The sequence below is a fragment of the Cloeon dipterum genome, chromosome 2, assembly GCF_949628265.1.
Source record: "Cloeon dipterum chromosome 2, ieCloDipt1.1, whole genome shotgun sequence".
NCBI classification, from domain to species: Eukaryota; Metazoa; Arthropoda; class Insecta; order Ephemeroptera; family Baetidae; genus Cloeon; species Cloeon dipterum.
In genome coordinates, this window is record NC_088787.1 from 23,942,635 (window position 1) to 23,961,063 (window position 18,429).

At 39.2% G+C, this 18,429-nt stretch overlaps 1 protein-coding gene across 1 annotated transcript in view; it reads left to right on the forward strand.

Annotated features, from left to right (window-relative positions):
• The first annotated feature begins 1,228 nt into the window (after positions 1-1,228).
• Positions 1,229-18,429, forward strand: part of LOC135937006 (zwei Ig domain protein zig-8-like) — a 32,155-nt gene continuing 14,954 nt past the window's right edge. Inside the window, exon 1 of the mRNA XM_065480045.1 lies at positions 1,229-1,556. Within this exon, the coding sequence (XP_065336117.1) occupies positions 1,481-1,556 (76 nt within the window). The 5' untranslated portion in view covers positions 1,229-1,480. The remainder of the gene's footprint in view (positions 1,557-18,429) is intronic.

Sequence of the window (18,429 nt, forward strand, 5' to 3'; positions counted from 1 at the left end):
AGTTTTTAGTTACATTTTTCGCAATTTATCCCAGTCTAATGGATAATGTAGTCCTTGCAGTACTTGTGAACACTTTGATAAACATACCAACAGCGGCTTTATTGCTGCTGATGTTGATGATGATGAGCGGCGGAGTGCGCGAGCGCTCTTTGTAATTTAATGAGGGAGCGCCAAAGAACCGCGGAGTGGCAATGCAGATATTCAAAATTAGCATACAACTCCAGCATTTTTAACATTCACAGAAATGCTTTTGCTTAAATTGAGTAGGAAAGAAAAAATATAAATATTGTGTCGAATTCGATAACTTTCAATTCTAGGATCTCAACATTTCGTGGACAAAACGGTTAACAAAATAAGAGTAGAGTTCAGTTTATGAATTTTGACCCCCATTCGAGAGTCGGAAGTTCTGAACGATGCGCAAACAAAGTGAGAGAGCCAGCAATAAATACGCGGACTATGTGATGAACACAAAAGGTAAACTGCGCCCTGGGCTCTTCCGTCGCATCAAACGTGCGATAAAAAAGCAACAGGGTGCGTTGTTTGAGTTATTTATTATTTGTTCCTCTGGTGACGGTACACGCGTGCAATTAAATGTTGGTGCTCTACTGCGAGGACGAGGCTTTTCACGGCGCGAATTTTTCAGCTTCGGTTTCGATGTGTGTTCATCAGAGTTCGAATTCGATTTTTGTGCCAAAGCAATCACAAAAAATGCTAATTTGCTGTAAATGTTTCAGCTGTCACTGTTTGAACCATTAATCGCAAAAATTATCTACAAGCTTTGAATACTGTGATTATTTTCTGATAAATAAAGAGCATATATATTTTAGCTTAAAATTTTTGCCATCAATATTTAATTGTTTTGAAATCATTTTTTTTAAATTTTCTATTATTAGTCCACAAGGCAAGACTAACAACGTCAAAATACGAAGAAATTGGGAAAAGACACAAAAATAACCCTCCCAAGCTCAATAATATTTTAGATTAAATTTGGAGAAATCTTATAACTCCTTCTTTGATGAACGGAAAGACGGGTTGTAACCTTAGAGTTCGATTTTTGTCGAAATGGCAAAAAGAAAAATATAAAGCTGTGAATTGGCCAGTCCTGGTGGTGCAAAGAGAAAGGGTGTACGCATTTGAAGAGTGAATCATGGGCGAGCGAGAGCGCGTTCGGCAGGGGGAACATGCGCGCTGACTTGAACTCCGTCTCTGGTCGGGGTCGGCGGCGGCGGAGGCAGCCAGTCGCTCGTCCAGCCGCTGCGAGATCGCTTGTGCCGTCGCCCGTCCGCCCCCGCCGGAGCAAACAGACAAATGTTGGCGTAGGGATATACATCAGGCGCAGAAAAAGAAGCGAAGCAAAGTTGGTTCGGCGCGCACCTGATTTAGCCCACTTGGCTGGAATGTGAGCTTTGGCGCCGCTCCAGTGAAAGATGCTGCGAAGTGCTGGTTATTTATCGCGAGCACAGCACTGAACTTCGCCAGGATGCCGTCGTTGTCGAGTGTGCTTTTCAGTGTTCTCGCCCTGATGATGATCGCCGAGGCGAGGAAGCCCGACAGAGGTGAGATTTCTTTGCTGAGCCGCTTTTGCCTTTAGATTCGGCTGCGTTTACAGTTGTTAAATGACCTCGCCGGTCAGCTTACTTGTAAATTTATCCCTTCTGCTCGAAGGAGCTTCTCTGGACACCTTGAGAGTAAACGTAAGAGAAGAAGTCTGTTGAAAATCTTAATTTTAATTGGTCCATATTTTAAGATAGCATTTTTTGATCATTTTGCTATGGACAATTTTGTAAATTGCTATAAAGGGATAACAATTTCTAACGGAAATGATGTTGAATTCAGTTGATGAAAAAGTTGCACAATGCATATAGTAGCTCAAGAGCATCAGATTTTTCAACTTGCTTCTCCATAAGAATTTGCATATGCTTGGTTATTCGTACTAAAAAAATCATGAGATCCATGAAAGATAATTAAAAGTCGAAATAAAAGGCAATTAGAGAGGGGAATTTATTTATTAGCACAAAAGTTAATTGTCTTCGAATTAAAAGAAAGACTAAATTTCGAAAGAAAGGCAAGATTTGTAGCCCTCACAAAGAGGCACTCATCCAGCTTTTTTTTCGAATTCCTCAGCAGCTAAAATGGAAAATTACAACCAAGTACCCAGATTCCGCGAAAAGGAGCAGGAACTCGGACAATCAAAATCTAATGAGATTTTAAAAACTAACCAAGCGCGCCTCTCTCGCTCTCTTTCGCGCTTCCACGCGTTAATTAATTTTTGATTAAACGCTCTGCAAGCTCAAAGGCAGCCTGCCGTCCAAATACGTCAGACTTACTTGCATACATATAATACAAGGGTTCGTCTCGAGCTTTCGTCGTCCGTAATCCCAACGAGGGCCGCTTTTGCATACATATATATATTTTGGCATGCACGAGCAATCAGAATTGTTTATGAACACCACTCGAAGCTAACCGGCGAGATCAAATATTTTATGCATTTGCTGCTTGGCAAATGAAGCCGCCCTCATTAGACGATTAACCTTTTTAATTGAAGCTATTTGCCCAGTCAATTTGCAACTGCAATTTTTTTATCCCCACAAAGGGAAAAATTCTTATATTGCCGTAGAAAAGAGTTAGACAATATATCTTCTACGTGCGTGAAGAGCTCTTCGCAACAAAAGTTTTACCTCGACTGAAAGTTTTGATTGGCTGTTCATCCGTGAAAGAAAACGTTTTTAATCCGAAATTTCAATACTACTATAGAAAGCTGGAATTGCGAGAGCCGAGACGAAAATGGCCCTTGGCGCGATATATACATTTCAGGGAGAGAACGAGTCTCACAATTACTTTACGCTCCTTTTCCATCTTTCCTTTTTCTTTTCAAACTGCTGGCAAACTAGTGTGCCTGAGGGTGACACCATGTGTCATGTTGCGAGGAGAAAGAAACTCATCTCTAGAGCAAATCACCCGTGGCCGACGGTGATCCATATTGGGTCCGAATGTTGTTGACAACCCAAGAGCCACTCTTACCCGACCCATAGAGGAAAGTGCATGTGAAAAATTAAGTGGGACATCGAATTCTCCAGCCTCGCCTGCATCTGCGAGCAGACGAATCGAAAAAGATGGAAATTGATCAAATCGTGAACCTTCTTGATTCGCTTTGGAACTACCTGCAAGCCTGGGGGGAATTTCCTTTTCCGTGTATAGAAAGTATTTATCGTAAGTTTTATAGTGGATTGGTCCAAAATGAATTAAATCTTGTGAATTTAATGTTATTATTTTTTTCAATATCCATTGGAGGCGAGCTGCACTCTAGAATTCAAAGGATGAGCAATACACTTAATGCTGCTCCTTCGTCAACCATGTAGAGCTGGGAGTATTAGAGGCCAAATCAATCACAACGCCGCAGCTAGGATCACTGATATACTTGGACCTGCTTTTCAACCCTCGTGGTTTAGACTCACAAAATCCACTTATTAAGCAATTTAAGAGAAGAATCATTTTTGTCTTTCAAAACGCCCATTAGTAAGATTTCATGTGAAAAATGTTCTTTCCAAAAAATTCATACGTAGTCATTTATTTCTTGGAGGAAACCCAAGAGGAATTCCGGGACTCGCATTAATGTTGTATGTCCAGCTTTGATGTGGATCACAATAAACAACCAATTTATATTCATTTATTAGCGAGTGGGACAAATAAAGTAGCTTTATTAGAGTCGAATTGTTATCGTTGTGCGGGGAAATCAATTTGAATGGAAATCGATGTCTTCCTGGGGGTGCTGGTCTTTCTCCGCAAAGGGGATGAGATAACATCTCTGCGCTGGTTGGCATTATTATTCGGCTGTTAAGTCCGATTACTGCGCCACTGGATTGCGTCGGTGAAATTCGGGCAAAAGTGCAACGAAATGGCTGCTGCTGAAGGCGACAAGATCAAATGCTCGTAAAGTCACACGAGCAAACTTTCTTCTTGTCGGTCTGCCGCTTCATGCATCTGCCCTCCTCAATGCTATGACGAGCATCATTGCAGGCTCTGGAGATGCTTTCCAGCAGGAAATTACATATATAGAGGCAGGAAAGTGCCTCAAGCCACACTTTTCAGACTCTTCTTGAAACTTTTTGGATTTTCCGAAATGGATTCCCTTGCGGCTCTAGGAGTTCTTTTCCCTGCGTCCAAGCTGCACATCCCGAGTTTTTCTAATTCACTTTTGAAAAGAATCATTGCAGGAACCAAGTCCTAAATAAACGTCCTTTTTAAGGACATTACAAATTATTGCACTACTTTTTTCCTTCTCCCGCAGAAACCGTATATCGTTTGGTGTGATTGCAGTCAACAGTTATAAAATTCACAAAGTAATATTCAGATAAATTTGATAATAGAAACAAAATTTCGAAGAACGCTTTTAATTTGAGTGTTTTTATGAGCAATCAACTTTTAGCAGTAAAAGTCAAAGATGATTGAAAATAATCAAACTTGTGGAAAAATGTAACAAGTAAATCATCGTTTTTATTTTGATTCTGGAAAAGGGTGAAAATAGTGTTAAATTTCAGCAACCTCTGTGAGCCGTGTTTAAGAGTGGAATGGTAAAACATATATGTCTATATATCAACATTGATTGAAATGTTTTAACAATTAAATCATTGACATCAACGCAAGAACATTTTTTTTGTGAAAATTATTTATATCTAAAACCAGAATTACATCAGTGAAAATCAATTCTAATTTAATAAAGCCCCTTCGCATAACATGTTGCCTATTTAATTCAGTTTGCGATTGGATCTTCTTCGCTGCCCGGATTTCTCTACTATATGAAAAGGCGCTACGACCTTCGGCTATCGCAAAATTGAATCTGATCTCCTCCTTCCACTGCATGCGCCGTCCGGGGCATCTGAGGAAGCTATATTACCACTTCGTGTAACGCTTCTAGTCGCGCGCAAAATGGCGTTAATTTTATTGCTCACGCTTGTTCCGCCGCTCCGCGGGCAATAATCGCATTTTTACAAGCGAAAAGAGAATTGGCGCGATAAATGCCGCGATGGGTCTTTCCGGAGCTCTTTTCTATCTCTCTAAGCAAGCAAAAGGATGCCTATCCGCTTCTGCTTCTTAGTCTGGTTCTGGGCAAAAACGCTTTTCGTAATCCACTCCAACGTCAAGAGGCGGTGTTTGCAAATAGCGAGGAACGATGAAGCGAAAGCTCTTCGATTTACAGTAAAAGTTGATTGACAGCTCAAGTGGATTGGCGGAAATTCTCCTTCGCTCCATTTTTCAATTTTTCATCGACATTGGGGTAAGTCTTAATTGGGCAATTCGGAGGTGTGCTCCAGGTACAATTCAATTCAGAAAATTGAAAAAGAGCTAGATAATATTGATTTTACCTCACCTTTCAAAGCTTATTGCTTCCCGCTATATGAAAAATAAAAAATATGTTTTTCACCAGGGGAAATAATTATTCAACGGGCTGGAGGCCGCATCCCGGCGCCAACTCGCCACTTGCTGGTTTTCGCACCTTCCCAGCGGCTTTATGGACATATGTCTGGCGTTTCAATGAAAGACCTCGGTGCGGGAAGGCGAAAAGATGGCCACATTGGGCCCAACCTTCTCTGCGGCCACGCATGCCCCATGCTCGGTGGTGTTATTTGAACCCGGTGATCTCGCAGCCCACGCGATGTGCTTAGCAGATGTTAAAAAGTGCAATGCATATTAATGAAGGACAGAGAGCAGTCACTTGGAGTTTTCCGGATCGTGTGTTAACATTAACAAACGATTTACTACTTTCCATGAACGAACGGGAAAACTAGATTTTATTACAGAATGGAAACTATAAGCATTTTTTGTATATATAAACAACATTAAATTGACATTCCCCTCTGAAAACAAAGATGAACATAGAACATGATGAGGGTGAAAAATGATAGAAAAACTTAAACGTAAAATGTGTGGAGTGGTATTTTCCTTCGCTTAATTGAAAGGACGCGTGTGCAACTTTCACTCTCTGCTGAAATTTGATTTTACAAATCACACGCATCAGTCCGCAAACATGCACACCATCGCTTCTGCCAAAATAATAGCCACTCTGGTGGAATAGCGCTTGCTCAAGTTTAGCAAATTAATTCGCTGAGTGGCGCTACCTGACAGGGATGGGAATTCCCAGGCGTTTCATCCCCATAATAAATTTTTACTCAAAATTTAAGCCAGTTGTCTCAATCTCTATTTTCTTTTTTTAAATTTTCAGTCAATCATGAGACTTGATCTGTACTAATTTGTTTTGAGCATGTAAAGAATAAAAATGAGCTGAATTTTTTGATCGATTTCCCTCTTTTGTTACTGGCGAATTTCTGATGGCGAACAATGCGCAAAAGTCCGCGTTCCAATAACATCGCGAACGAATAATATGGGCACACAGGCCTATATGGAGGAAGCTCAGTCCAGTAAAGGACCAGCTCGTGCTTACTACCCCCGTACCAGTGGTTTTTTTATCGAAACGCTAAACATTCATCCCTTGTGCTGGAAAGTTTCAAACCAGCAAGTAGCGAGTTGGCTGCCGAAAGCAATCCTCCCAAATCCGAATGGATTCCTCATTAGTCATTACAATGCAAGAGAATCAAAAGTTATAATGGTTTTTATTTTCAAAGTACACAAAATACTAAAATATTTTACGACCTTCTAAAAGTTAAACTCGTCTCAATCGATCTTTCGAAAACCCCCTGAAAAAAGCACCACTGAAAATCTCTCTCACCTACTCACTTTTTTATACTTCCCTTTCGTTCGTTTTGCTTTGTTTTCTGCCGCATACCTGGCCTCTCCTGCTATTCGCCGCTGTCGCTCGGCGTTGTTTGCATAAATATTGAAGAATGCCGCGGTGCGCCTGCCACTTTTGTGGGATGATAGCCGCCGACTCTCACTTCGCCGCTTTTCTCGCCAGCATGGAAAACTTTGTGCGGCAAATGAATGTGGCAGCAGTCGAGCCACACGTGTGCTGCTGCGGGTGCGCGATTTGTGAAAACTTTCGCCGAGTCACCCGCGAGTGAGTAAGCACATTTGCGTATTACACAACGCTGCCTCCACCAGAATCAATTTTCCCTTTGATATTTAGCGGATTTGTAACCGAACAATGACGGGCAATTATGGTAAATGTCTCAAAATTCTTGACGTATGCGGTGAAATTGCTGATCGATTTACTGCAGTAACAAGCTCGGCTTCCCACGCAGAATTAGCATAACGTCTGCTTGATTGTGTGTATCTCTTTCTTGCTGTTGGGTCAATTTCTTAAACGACACAATAACCTTGCCTCAATTTCAATCACCGTAAAAGGACACCCAAGATCAAACAAACTAAGAGTAATATAAATGAATAAATTAAAAACCTAGATATTTCGTAAATGGCTTTTCTTTGATGTACATATTCAAGGCATTTTAACAGAGACTAATCAGAAACAACAAACATTATAACTTTAGAAGAGACGTTTGCTTTTAATTTCCAATATGGCCGATTCTAACGTCTCAGAAGACGCTGTGTTTTTTCATAGGAAAATAAACTAAACACCTTAGACGTATACAACTCTCAAACTGATAATGCACATATTGAGTTCTGCACTGTTTTGATGCTTCCTTTAGAGCTATTTTACTTGCCAGGCAAATTTAATGATGGAATTTTCACAAATCATAAAACGTTTAGAGAGCACGTTACAGAACTGATAATGAGATCTTTAACTGCATACATATAATCTGATCAATTTTTTCCCACCAATCAAAATCTCAGCTTGAAAAATTATCATCAAAACAGAAAATTTTTTAGATCTTATAAGTCCTGCGGTTTCCTTGTTCCAAAATAATTATTAATGCAAGTAACATTTTGAATACCTCGTTCATGAAGTCTACTCACATTTTCTTACCGCGTGAGTTTTTATCAATTCTGTTTAGAGCCGATAATGAAGATAAATTTACTCCATTGGTCTTTGATAAACCAGCCGTAATAACACCATAAACCCCTTTTGACCTGCGGCGTCATTTCATATCTCATTTCTGGCGCGTTAACCTCTGTCGTCGGTCGAGCGCTCGCGTAATCCTCCTTTCCTTGTTTGTGTCCTTATTTATGGCGAAACGTGTGTACAGCCACAGGCAATTGATTTTCGGCACGCACGCACGAAAGAGAGAGAGAGAGAGAGAGAGAGAGAGAGAGAGAGAGAGAGAGAGGCATTTGCCGAATCGAATCCACGTCGTCGCCGTCGCAAATTAATTAATTCCAGCGCGAACAAGGCAAATATTTGTCGACCTGTGCCTCCAAGCGAGTTTCCTGTACGCTATTAGCAGAAACTATTTCACGGTTGTAATCCCTGGCTTCATGCATAAATTTCACCCACTAACTTCAATTTCGTTTTGCTGAATTATGTTTTGTAATAAATTATCAAATTTGGCTAAATTGAGTTTAATAATTAATGTCGCATTCGCAGGCTGATGTTATTGTTCCCCAGTGAGCGGTAGGCTTGTTTTCCTTTCATTGAATAACTGTTTACAAAACAAATTGCCACAGCAGCTGCAAATTGTACCCTTCAATTTGGTGTGTCCTTTGAAGTTGTGCAATGCGGTTATTTTGAAATATTGATCGGATGAGTGGGTTACTAAATCATGACAGAAACATAATAAACCACAATCTAAGGCTTTGCTCCTGCAGCCGATGAAATCTGGCTTCGAATAATGTTTGGAATTGCAAACCATTTTCTTGGCAGCGACCTCGAATTCAAAGTACGCTTTGCAAACAAGAGTTCCTAAACTTGCGCTGTATTTGCACTATAGTTTCAAAATTTGAATCCCCATCCAGCGGCACTCATCGCAAACAGGAAAGCGAGTCCGGGAGCGAATGAGTTGGTGTTTGACACGAGGGACGCAGAGAGCCGTGTACACCAGAGTCAAGGGGAAAGTCCAATTACAACTGTGCAAACAACGGCCGGAATTATATTCAATGCTCCTTTTCACCCTTTTCAGTTGCAGCCAATCGATGTTGCACGCTTCACTTGGATTGTAATTAAACATTAATGACATTCAAACAAATGCGAGCGGGCTATCGAAAGCAAATTTTGTGTATTTTGAGCGCAAGGCTGAACTCAGCTGCCTCTAAATCATAGCGTGAGCGTAGCTTTTGGAAAGTTTCTAAGAAAGTAATCAGCGAAATTGGCTTAATGGCATACAATTTCAATTTGATCTACACGCATTTTATCGTGTTATTCTGTTTGATGCCATCAAGGCAGGCACATCAATTTGACCAAAATTTGTGTTTGTTTTAGGTTTTACCAAATTGATCATGGTTTATTTGGTCAACATCAAAATGCATTCAGTTTATTTTTAGACTCGAAATTTACATCAGATTATTGTTAATTATGTTGCTACAAAAACAAATTAGAATTTAATGTCTGAATATTCAACATTACACATTTCCTCGAACTAAAAAAAGTCCTACAATAGTTCAATCTGCTGCCCTTTAAAATTTAACTACTCGATTTATTCCAACTCATACATTTGACTGTTCAAAAAAGGAAAGGAAATACGGATATTTGCCAAAAGGTACAATTTTTAGGATAAAAATCGTTTTGCCACCAACTAGAGGTCTGGCTGGCTCTCCTTGAAATTTATATCGAGCCATTCCCAAAATTGAATCCAGACACTAATAAGCCCCAGCATTTGAAATTCTGATTCGTCCTCGTTCGTTAAAAATGCCCGTGTAGCCCACTTCAAGCTGTGCTCATTTTAATTTTATCTGCGAAAGCAAACGTTCATAAATCCCGGCAGGAGCAGTTCTATAAATTAGCCGCGTGCTTATCACCGGGACCAGCCTTTTCGTCCCTTTATTTACTTTTGTTCGCTGATATACCAGAGTCCAAATTAGACTTTCAAATGGAGACACCCAGCCCCCTGCAATCGATCGGCCGTTTAACACGTTGCTCGCTCTCGCCCGTCTGCGTCCCATTATTATTTATTCATTGGCACAGGCCGAATTATTACCTTTATTATATCGTTATTTCCCTGCGGCAAATTTTGGCACTGCGCTCGTTGTTAAAAGAGCACACTTTTTCGTCAGTCTCCCAATCGCGAAATTAGCCCATTCGACGATGAAAATGTTACTTGCGGGACTCGTCAAATTTACCTTTTAAAGAACTGTTTCCCAGCCAAAGGAAAACTAGAAAACACAAAATCTTTTTAACAATGTGCCAATTTCAAACTATTCCAATGTTTCTTTGAACGTTATATATCATATTATTTTTTTTTAAATACTAAGTGTTAATTACGTATAGAAAGGGCAATCTAAATAATTTTGTTATTTCAATATTCTTTCTCTTTAAAAATTTCTGTGACCATCCGCTAAAGCTTCAGACAAAATATTTTTGAATGGTGAGTAAGCAAAACCGAATCATGCAACACTGAAATTAATTATTCTTCTTTGAAAATAATGTGTCAGTCAATTTCAATTTCAGCTAGCCATCAAAGCTAAGTTACAAATAAAAGCAATTTTACATGTTAATACAAAATTTATTTGGTAATGCAAATTTTATCTGATTTTCGTTAAGAAAAACTGTTTAAGAAAACTATTTTTTTAAGTTTTTTCGTGAAGAATGATTTTGTGCTGGTCAACTTTTAGAATCCAACTTTTTACTTGTACCATATATGATTCATAAAAATGCTTGTTAACTGCAGCACAGCCAGAGGCATATATTCAAAGTGTGCGTGGCGTAATTTCTGCATAAAATGTTCCTATTAATGCAAACGTCCATCTGTCACTTGGCCGCCTTTCCATGCAGCGAGAATTTGCATTTCGTTCTAGATTCAGAAATGGAAGCGATGTTCATTCTCGCGCGAGTGAAGCTTTTGGCTCGGATGCTAATTACCACTAATTACTCCATTACTTAGCGTGCGCACATTCACCTGCCACGGAGTAATTACGCCGAAGCAAAAACGACTTGACGGCGATCACGTCTACAAACTATTGCCGGACCACTACTTTTTTCACCACACGTAAGCGTGCACGCAATTTCACCGAGGTAAAAACGTTTCAAAGCATATTCACGAGCCAGCAGAATTATTTGCATACAGATCATGCGTTTATGCGAGACCGTGGTTCATTTTCTGTGCTTGTGGGTATTTGCCGTTTTTTTTTTAAAAAAAAAGAGCTAAGGACAAAATTTTTAAATCGCCGACGGTGTTTTGATTGAGTGCAAAACACGATATTTGAATTCATTGTTAAATACATGTTTGTCATAGCTAGATTTTTTAATTTTAATACAAAATATTGACAGTGTCGACTAAAACTTAACTTTCGTGCGCCTTAAAACTTTATGATGGTATCATTTATTTACATTTAAGTTGCATTTTAATGCGATAATATCTGCATCTGAGAGTCGAGACTTAAATATTTTAATGAAGAACGTGAAGAACTAAATAAATACTATAAAAAAGATAATCTCAACCTGATGTTCCGATGACAGATGTTAACGAGACAAAAAATAACAATTTGAAACATGGAATACCAAAAAATTCAAATTTAAACTATTAGACCAAAACTACTGAAAAAAGTTTTAAGATTTCTGAGTAAAGCATAATGGTGTGAATGAGCCATGAATTAGCAATTAGTCACTTTATTTTGCCTGTATTACTTCTGATGGTCTTATTTTCAGTAAGGGAACTCTGTGGAAATCAAACATACACTTAAGGAGATAATAGATTAATTGATTCATTCCATTCTACTGAGTCGGGCAATGAGCTCATCCCTTGCAGCGTCGATGTTATTGTGCAATTCGCAAGCCTGTATATGGCTAAAGAAAGGGTTCGTCTTTCTCATATTCTATTATATTTTTTAATTTACTTAAGAATATACCGTGCAAATGAAATTCCGTTAACGATTTGTGTATTTTAGAATAACTATACTATAAGAGTTTTTGAAAAATGTACAGAGTGCTTCAGGCAAAAATTGTGTTTCAAATTGAAATTAATATTTGCTTGTAATTATCCACAATTTAAAATATGTACGCTTTGATGTAGTCTGCAGTTTTTACAACCCATTACACTCAAATTTTATTTTGTTTGATTTATAATTTTCATAACAAATATTGCCTCTAACGAGCATTATTTTTTGCGTATTGGAAATATAATGAGAGTGAAAAGTTCAGCAGGTGAATTTAGTCTGAGTTATAACCTGAAAGTTGTCAGCCAATGTTTATTTCGAGTAATAGAATACAGAAGGTTATCGATGAAAGGAAATAGATCAGACTTGGTGAAAAGGCAAAGGTCGATCATTCGACGCCCCCAGCTGATTTTCCAGTAACAACACGCTGCTTTTTGCTATGTGCACACGGCAAGCAGAGCACTGAATTCGAGTGTTTTCACGTGTATGTCCTGACGCGCAGAGAGCTCTGAATAATTCTCCATGTAGCCGCTAGCAATTACAATCACACGATATTGTTGTCAACTGCAAATAACGAGTCGCCGACCGTCGTGCACGTAATTGCGCCAAAGGAGCACATTGCCGCCGCCGCCGCTGCTGCTGTTGCAATTCGAAGCCGGCAACGACAACACGCTGTCGGCATGAGAGCTATTTCGGCTGCTCAAGCGAAAGGCTAAATAATGCATTCACGGTGGCACTTTTGTTTGCTCGTTCTCCGCCTCTGCTGTTATTAGTCCCGAGTTCTTTCGCCGCTCGTTCCGCTCAAAGGCATGCACGTTAACTCGCTCCGCTCTCCCACAACATACGCAAATACCCACTTAACGTGCGTGTATCAGGTGCAGAATTGGGTGATTTGTTTGAATTACCTGTGCCACTTTCGCAGGTTGTTTGGCAAGAATTTCTTTAATTAATAATTGATATTGCCAGGGGAAATTTTGCGTGCTTTTATTATTATATGGCAAATGAACTTTACATAATTTTCAATTTTACGCAATTTTCTTCATTTTAAACCAGAGAGATTTTTATTGAGCCTTTTTATAATTCAATTTGCTCTTTTTTCCATGGATTTGGAAAAACTGTTTCTTCAAATTTCATTTTCTTTGTTGAATCAGTTGTTTAAGCCCCACATATAAAGTTGTTTTGATATGGGTAAGCAAGGAAAATTAATTCAAATTGTTGACCACAGTTATGTAGTAGAGTTGATCAAATTGTTAGGTACAATAATCAAATCAGGAGGAACAGTAAAATTTCAGAATTGCCCAAATTACTCCGAAAATTAAACGGTTTTTTTCAATGATTATTTAGCTCGATTTTAATAATTTCGTCATGATCTATCTAACGGTGAAGAATAAAAAATAATTTTCAATATTAAGACAGTGCTCGCCGCTTAATTGGCGTACAAACATTCTCACTCAGAAAATTAAATGGCAACCTGGGAAAATTGAAGTTCATTCCCAAAGTTTTAATTTTGAGAATATAAACTATTGCAACTATATGAGCGAAAATCTCTTTAACGTGTTTATGACAAAACTATTCAATATATATATGTAAAATAAACCATTTGTAAAGTAAAGACTCAAAATATAATTCTATAATTCGAATTTCACTTTCTAAAACCTAACTGTTAGATTTAATCTACCGCTCTCCATAAAAATTTACAGTTAAATCGATCGACTAATTCGCACTGCGGCGGAAAGAAAAGTGCGAAATGAATTCGTCAGTGGGCGGGCGGCGATTTGTCAATAAGGGCCGAGTTAGCCAGGCCCGGCGGGGGATAATTGGCGCTGCCATTCTTTAAGTTGATTGATTGTGTTTGAAGTGGCTTATCGCGAATAAATCTCGAACGGTTGGAGGGTCATTAATATGGCTTCGCGTGAGGTCTTATCAACTTGAAAAATCGCCACCCCCGCAGCCGCCGCCACCGCGAGAGCGGCCATTAGCGCGCAACCCTCATCTCTGCGCCACTCTCCGGAAGAAAGAAGACGCGTGATGCACATCTTCCCTTCTCAGCACTTCCATCCCACCGACATTTTACGCTTTAATTTGCGGAAATAGGCGGCTCGAGTGGCGACAAATCGCCCTCTGGATTTCCTTTAAGTCGACAACTTTGATTAAGTAGGTCACTACAGGCCTGATTGAAGGGTTTGTTGAGGGAAGAACAAAGACGCGTGTGGCTGGTACTTTGAGCGATTGCATTTTCAAAAGGCGAGGAAATGCTTGGAGTTGTAAGACATCAAAGGTCTTACAATCATGCAATAAATCCACTGCATGCGGAATCTAACGCAGATACGAGTTTCAAGTTGAGTCCTTTATAGTGTCATTGTTTGAGAGAAAGATGCAATGATCGAGGACTTCAATACATGCTTATATAAGAACTCCGGCTTGATATTCTGTAATAGTAAAAATTGGTAAAATGAGATTGTCTGGCGTTGTATTTGAAATCAATGTCGTGATCCGATCTCTACCCCGTGCTCTTTTTTTACGGGATTGTTTCCCACTTGGAGAAGGCAGTCATCAGTCAAGGAACTATCCTGGCTAAGATTTTTACGAACGATTTTGAAAAAGTTACCTTTATTGCAACAAAATCTCTTTTTAAAATCCTTTATAAATAATCTGAAGACCTCCTCTGATCTATAATTTAGCTATGCCACCTATGCCACAAAAAAATTCCGGCAAAAATACTTTCAAATCTTAAAAATAGCTCTTATTTACGACGGGTGTTTTTCTGTATTTAAATCTGGGCTTGATTCTTCTTGGAAAAATGATAATTGACGCTCTAGCGATTGAAAAAAAACACTTCTGATGCGTCACAGCACTAATTATATGGTCGAAAATTTCCCTCGCTGTTTAATCAGATCTCAACTTCTCTCCTCGGATTAATTTTTAACAAAGTTCTGATTCATTTTTCAGAAAGTCATTATTCGCCCTCCATTTTCTGTACCTACCCGCTTGTTCATCAGAGGAAATTCCAACATTAATTTCGTTGGAATGGAAGCAGGTGCAAAGTGGCTGTCGCGCGTCTGTTTGCGCTGGTTTGGACAAGCCCGTTCTGATTTAATTCTTTTGTGAGACGAATCGCGAGGGGGTCGGAGAGAGAAAAGACACACTCACACAAAGGACACGAAATTGCCTTTGTGCCTGTCTCATTCTCCGCGAAAAGGGGCCTGCAATTCGAGGGCAATTACCAACCTCGGACAAAGTGGAGCAAAATGCACTTTGACGATGGAGAGAGAAAGAGGTGAGAGACCGTGCGCTCTATGCAACATTGGAGAGCGAACAGAGGAGTTAAAAATGCAAAGGAAGAAAGTGAATGGGAACGTAATAAAGCTGCTGCTGGCAAGCGATAATGCATCTTTTTTAATTTATGACCAACTTTATGAAATACGCCTCGGGCAGCTTTATCCTCATCCGCCGCAGCTACCGTGGCCGCCGCTGGGCGTGATTGCATTATTTGCATAGAGCTGCTCTTCCGTGCAGAGAAAGGATTTGTGCTGCAAAAGCTGAGCAAGCTATAAAAACATGTCTCGCTTTTAAATTAGAAAGGAGCTACGATATAGAGAGATACTCGAGAGCCTCTTCATTCCAGCATACACACTGTTGTTTAAAATTCAAAACTGCTTTATGTGTTTCAATATCGAGTATGTAGTATAGCTAATTAAAAAATAACAATTTATGTAATTTTCAAGACCAAAATTCGTTTGGTTTAGGAGTAGCTTTGCTAGAATTGGCAGCATGAAATTAATGTTGGCTTATATCCTGGTTAAGTGGGCACCTGCCATGAAACTTTCATTCACATTTGAAAAAGTGCTGTAGAAAATTTCCTAAAAAACAATTTTGAATACCAAATTCGTATGTGTATCATGTTGCATTCAAGCTGAGGGTGCAAATAACTTAATATTACAATGTGGCACTAACAAATAAATTCGATAAAGTTCATACGTAATTGAATGAAATATATCCTTTGTTATACAATGTTAGAGAGTATTGATTTCTTCACAAGATATTAAAAAAATGAATGAGAGAACAAAATAGAATCCACGAAATTATTGAAAAGTGGGAGCATCAATGCTCTTATTGGAGAAATAAATTGCAGATGTTTTATTCCTCATGAATCCCTATATCGTTAAATTTCGTCAAAAGAAAATTCTTTCCAAGCACTTTTATTAAATTAATGTATTTTGAAAATAAAAAGTTTTGGAATTCACTAATTGGTTCCTCTCCTTCCAATTAGTTTGCTTTCATTCTTTCACATTCAGAGTGCGTTTGTACGTGCCTGTGCGAGCTGCGGGTTTCAAAGTTTCGGCGGTGGAGCCGGGAAATTGCTTTTTCAGTCGATACACACTTTGCTCCGCGACGATCGTCCGCACGGAGGCGAGCAAATGCGATTACATCACCGAAGATTGATTCAATCAGCTCGAGTTTCGTTTTAAGCGACGTTGATTCTGTGTAGCAGCAGAGGTGCCGATTGGTGAAATCCCAAGCGAGGCAAAACTCGCAATAAATGGGAAAAGACGTCGTAATTTCGATCCCCTTTCGCTCCCGACGCAATTCAATCGTTCGGATTCGAGATTTTAAAGGACGTGAACAGGAGAGAATGGCATCGTTGCTAATAATTGAGGAAGGGCTCTAGAAATAAAATTTGGATCAGTGGTTCCACGGGAAAATGGGTAGAATGAGACGCCATATTTAATCCTTTACAATATATTGCTTATATTTCATACGGTCAATTATACTGAAAAGGATAGTCTGAAGACTATCCTTTTGTTAATAATTTATAATTTTCATAATAATTTATCTATACTTTTTTGGGTCAAACAAAGAATCGTAGTCTTATTGGTGTGTGTTGTGCCCCTTTTGACGATGCTGAAGGCTCAAACAATTAGGTTAATTTTTAATCTTTATTAAAAACAATCATAACTATTCTTCTTTGTGACGTTCCAGGTCGTTGTTGAAAGATGGGTTCAGGGGGGAAACTACTGTAGGGAGGAGGTTTTGGAGAAAAACAAAAGACCAATTTCGTCTCTTGTTCCCCTTTAAGTTCAAACGTGGTTTTAAAAATATGGTGCTGAATTTCTCGTTGACGAGAACAAGCAAATCGGTCCATTTATTTCCGTTTCGCGGTTGGAATAATCGAGAATCGAGACTAATGGCTGCAGTTAGAGGGAGCATTTTCGGTTTCCTCAAGAGCGCCGTCTTTGACGAATTGCGGAAACGAGGTTTACATACGCTAGTCAAATCATACGCGAATTGTGCGGCTCGTGCCGAGAATGAGCAATTTTGCCCACACCGAGAGTCATGAATAATGCGAGAAATTGGTCTGCTTCGGTGATAAATTCCGCGCACTTTGTCATGGAAATTGCATCTTTACGCTTGCTTCGGCCTCCAAATTACGCTCGCATTTCTTTGCTGCTCACATTCAGCATTACAATAATGTTTCGCCGCCGATTTTTCACCGCGCGCCGCAATGCATCACAAAATAGCAGCGAAAAGAAGAGGCATGCTCAGAGGCAAAAGTTTTCCTGAAAGTTTCCCGCAGATGCTTGCATTTTAATTGCAGACAGAGCTCACTATGCTTGTTAATATAAATGATGGAGATGGGAAATAAAGAGGGCAAGTGGTTGAGCTCAAATAAAGAGCATGCATAGGAATTTGTTGAGATATTTAGGTCATCTAAAAATCCGTGAGAGGTCTGTGAGTTGGTTTATAGCTTTCAAATGTTAATATTATTATATTATAAAAATATGCTTGATTGTTAAATAGCAATGTAAACACCAAGAATAAGTAAGGCTGGAAATAGATTAAAATTATTATTTTGAAACTTTTAAAATAAGCGTAACTTTTTGCACACAGCAATCTTTTGAAACTGTTACAAACCTGTAAAGCTTCTAGTAGAGGAACGAGTTTCATTTGATTTTAATACATGCTTCTAAATTTGACTTTACTAGGAAAGGTATTTCCAGAAAAAATGCAACAGCGCAGAAAATTTTTCTTGTAAAGCAAGCAGCAGCGTGATTGTGCAAATTCACTTGCATATTTATGAATATAGCGAAGTGCTCCTCTCTCATTTCAAAGCTGAAAATGGGGCTAAGCGAAACATTTGCACACTTGGATGATTTCAAGGATTTTGCCGCGCTCTTCCAACGTTTTCATTTCTTATATATTCCAAAAACCTCTTTTCTGACTCTCCTCTCATTCCGCTCGCAGCAGGTTAAACGGCGAAGCCTTAAAAGCGTCCGTGTTGTTCTCGCACTGCGCGTTTATATTAAAAGCCACCGACTCTGCATCACTGTTGAATTAAAATAAAGTGCAAAAGAGTCTGCACCCGAGAACTGATACGTATGTATTTCATTCGTGCACCGCGCTGATTTTTCCGCATAACGTGCCAACTCTGGCGCATTAATTAAATCCAAATCTCTCAAACGCCATTCTCCCATTTTGCGAATTTTCATCTCCCGCTGGTAGGAAGAGGCGATAATTAAGCGTTTCTCCCGTCAAAAAGTTTTTCTTTGAAGT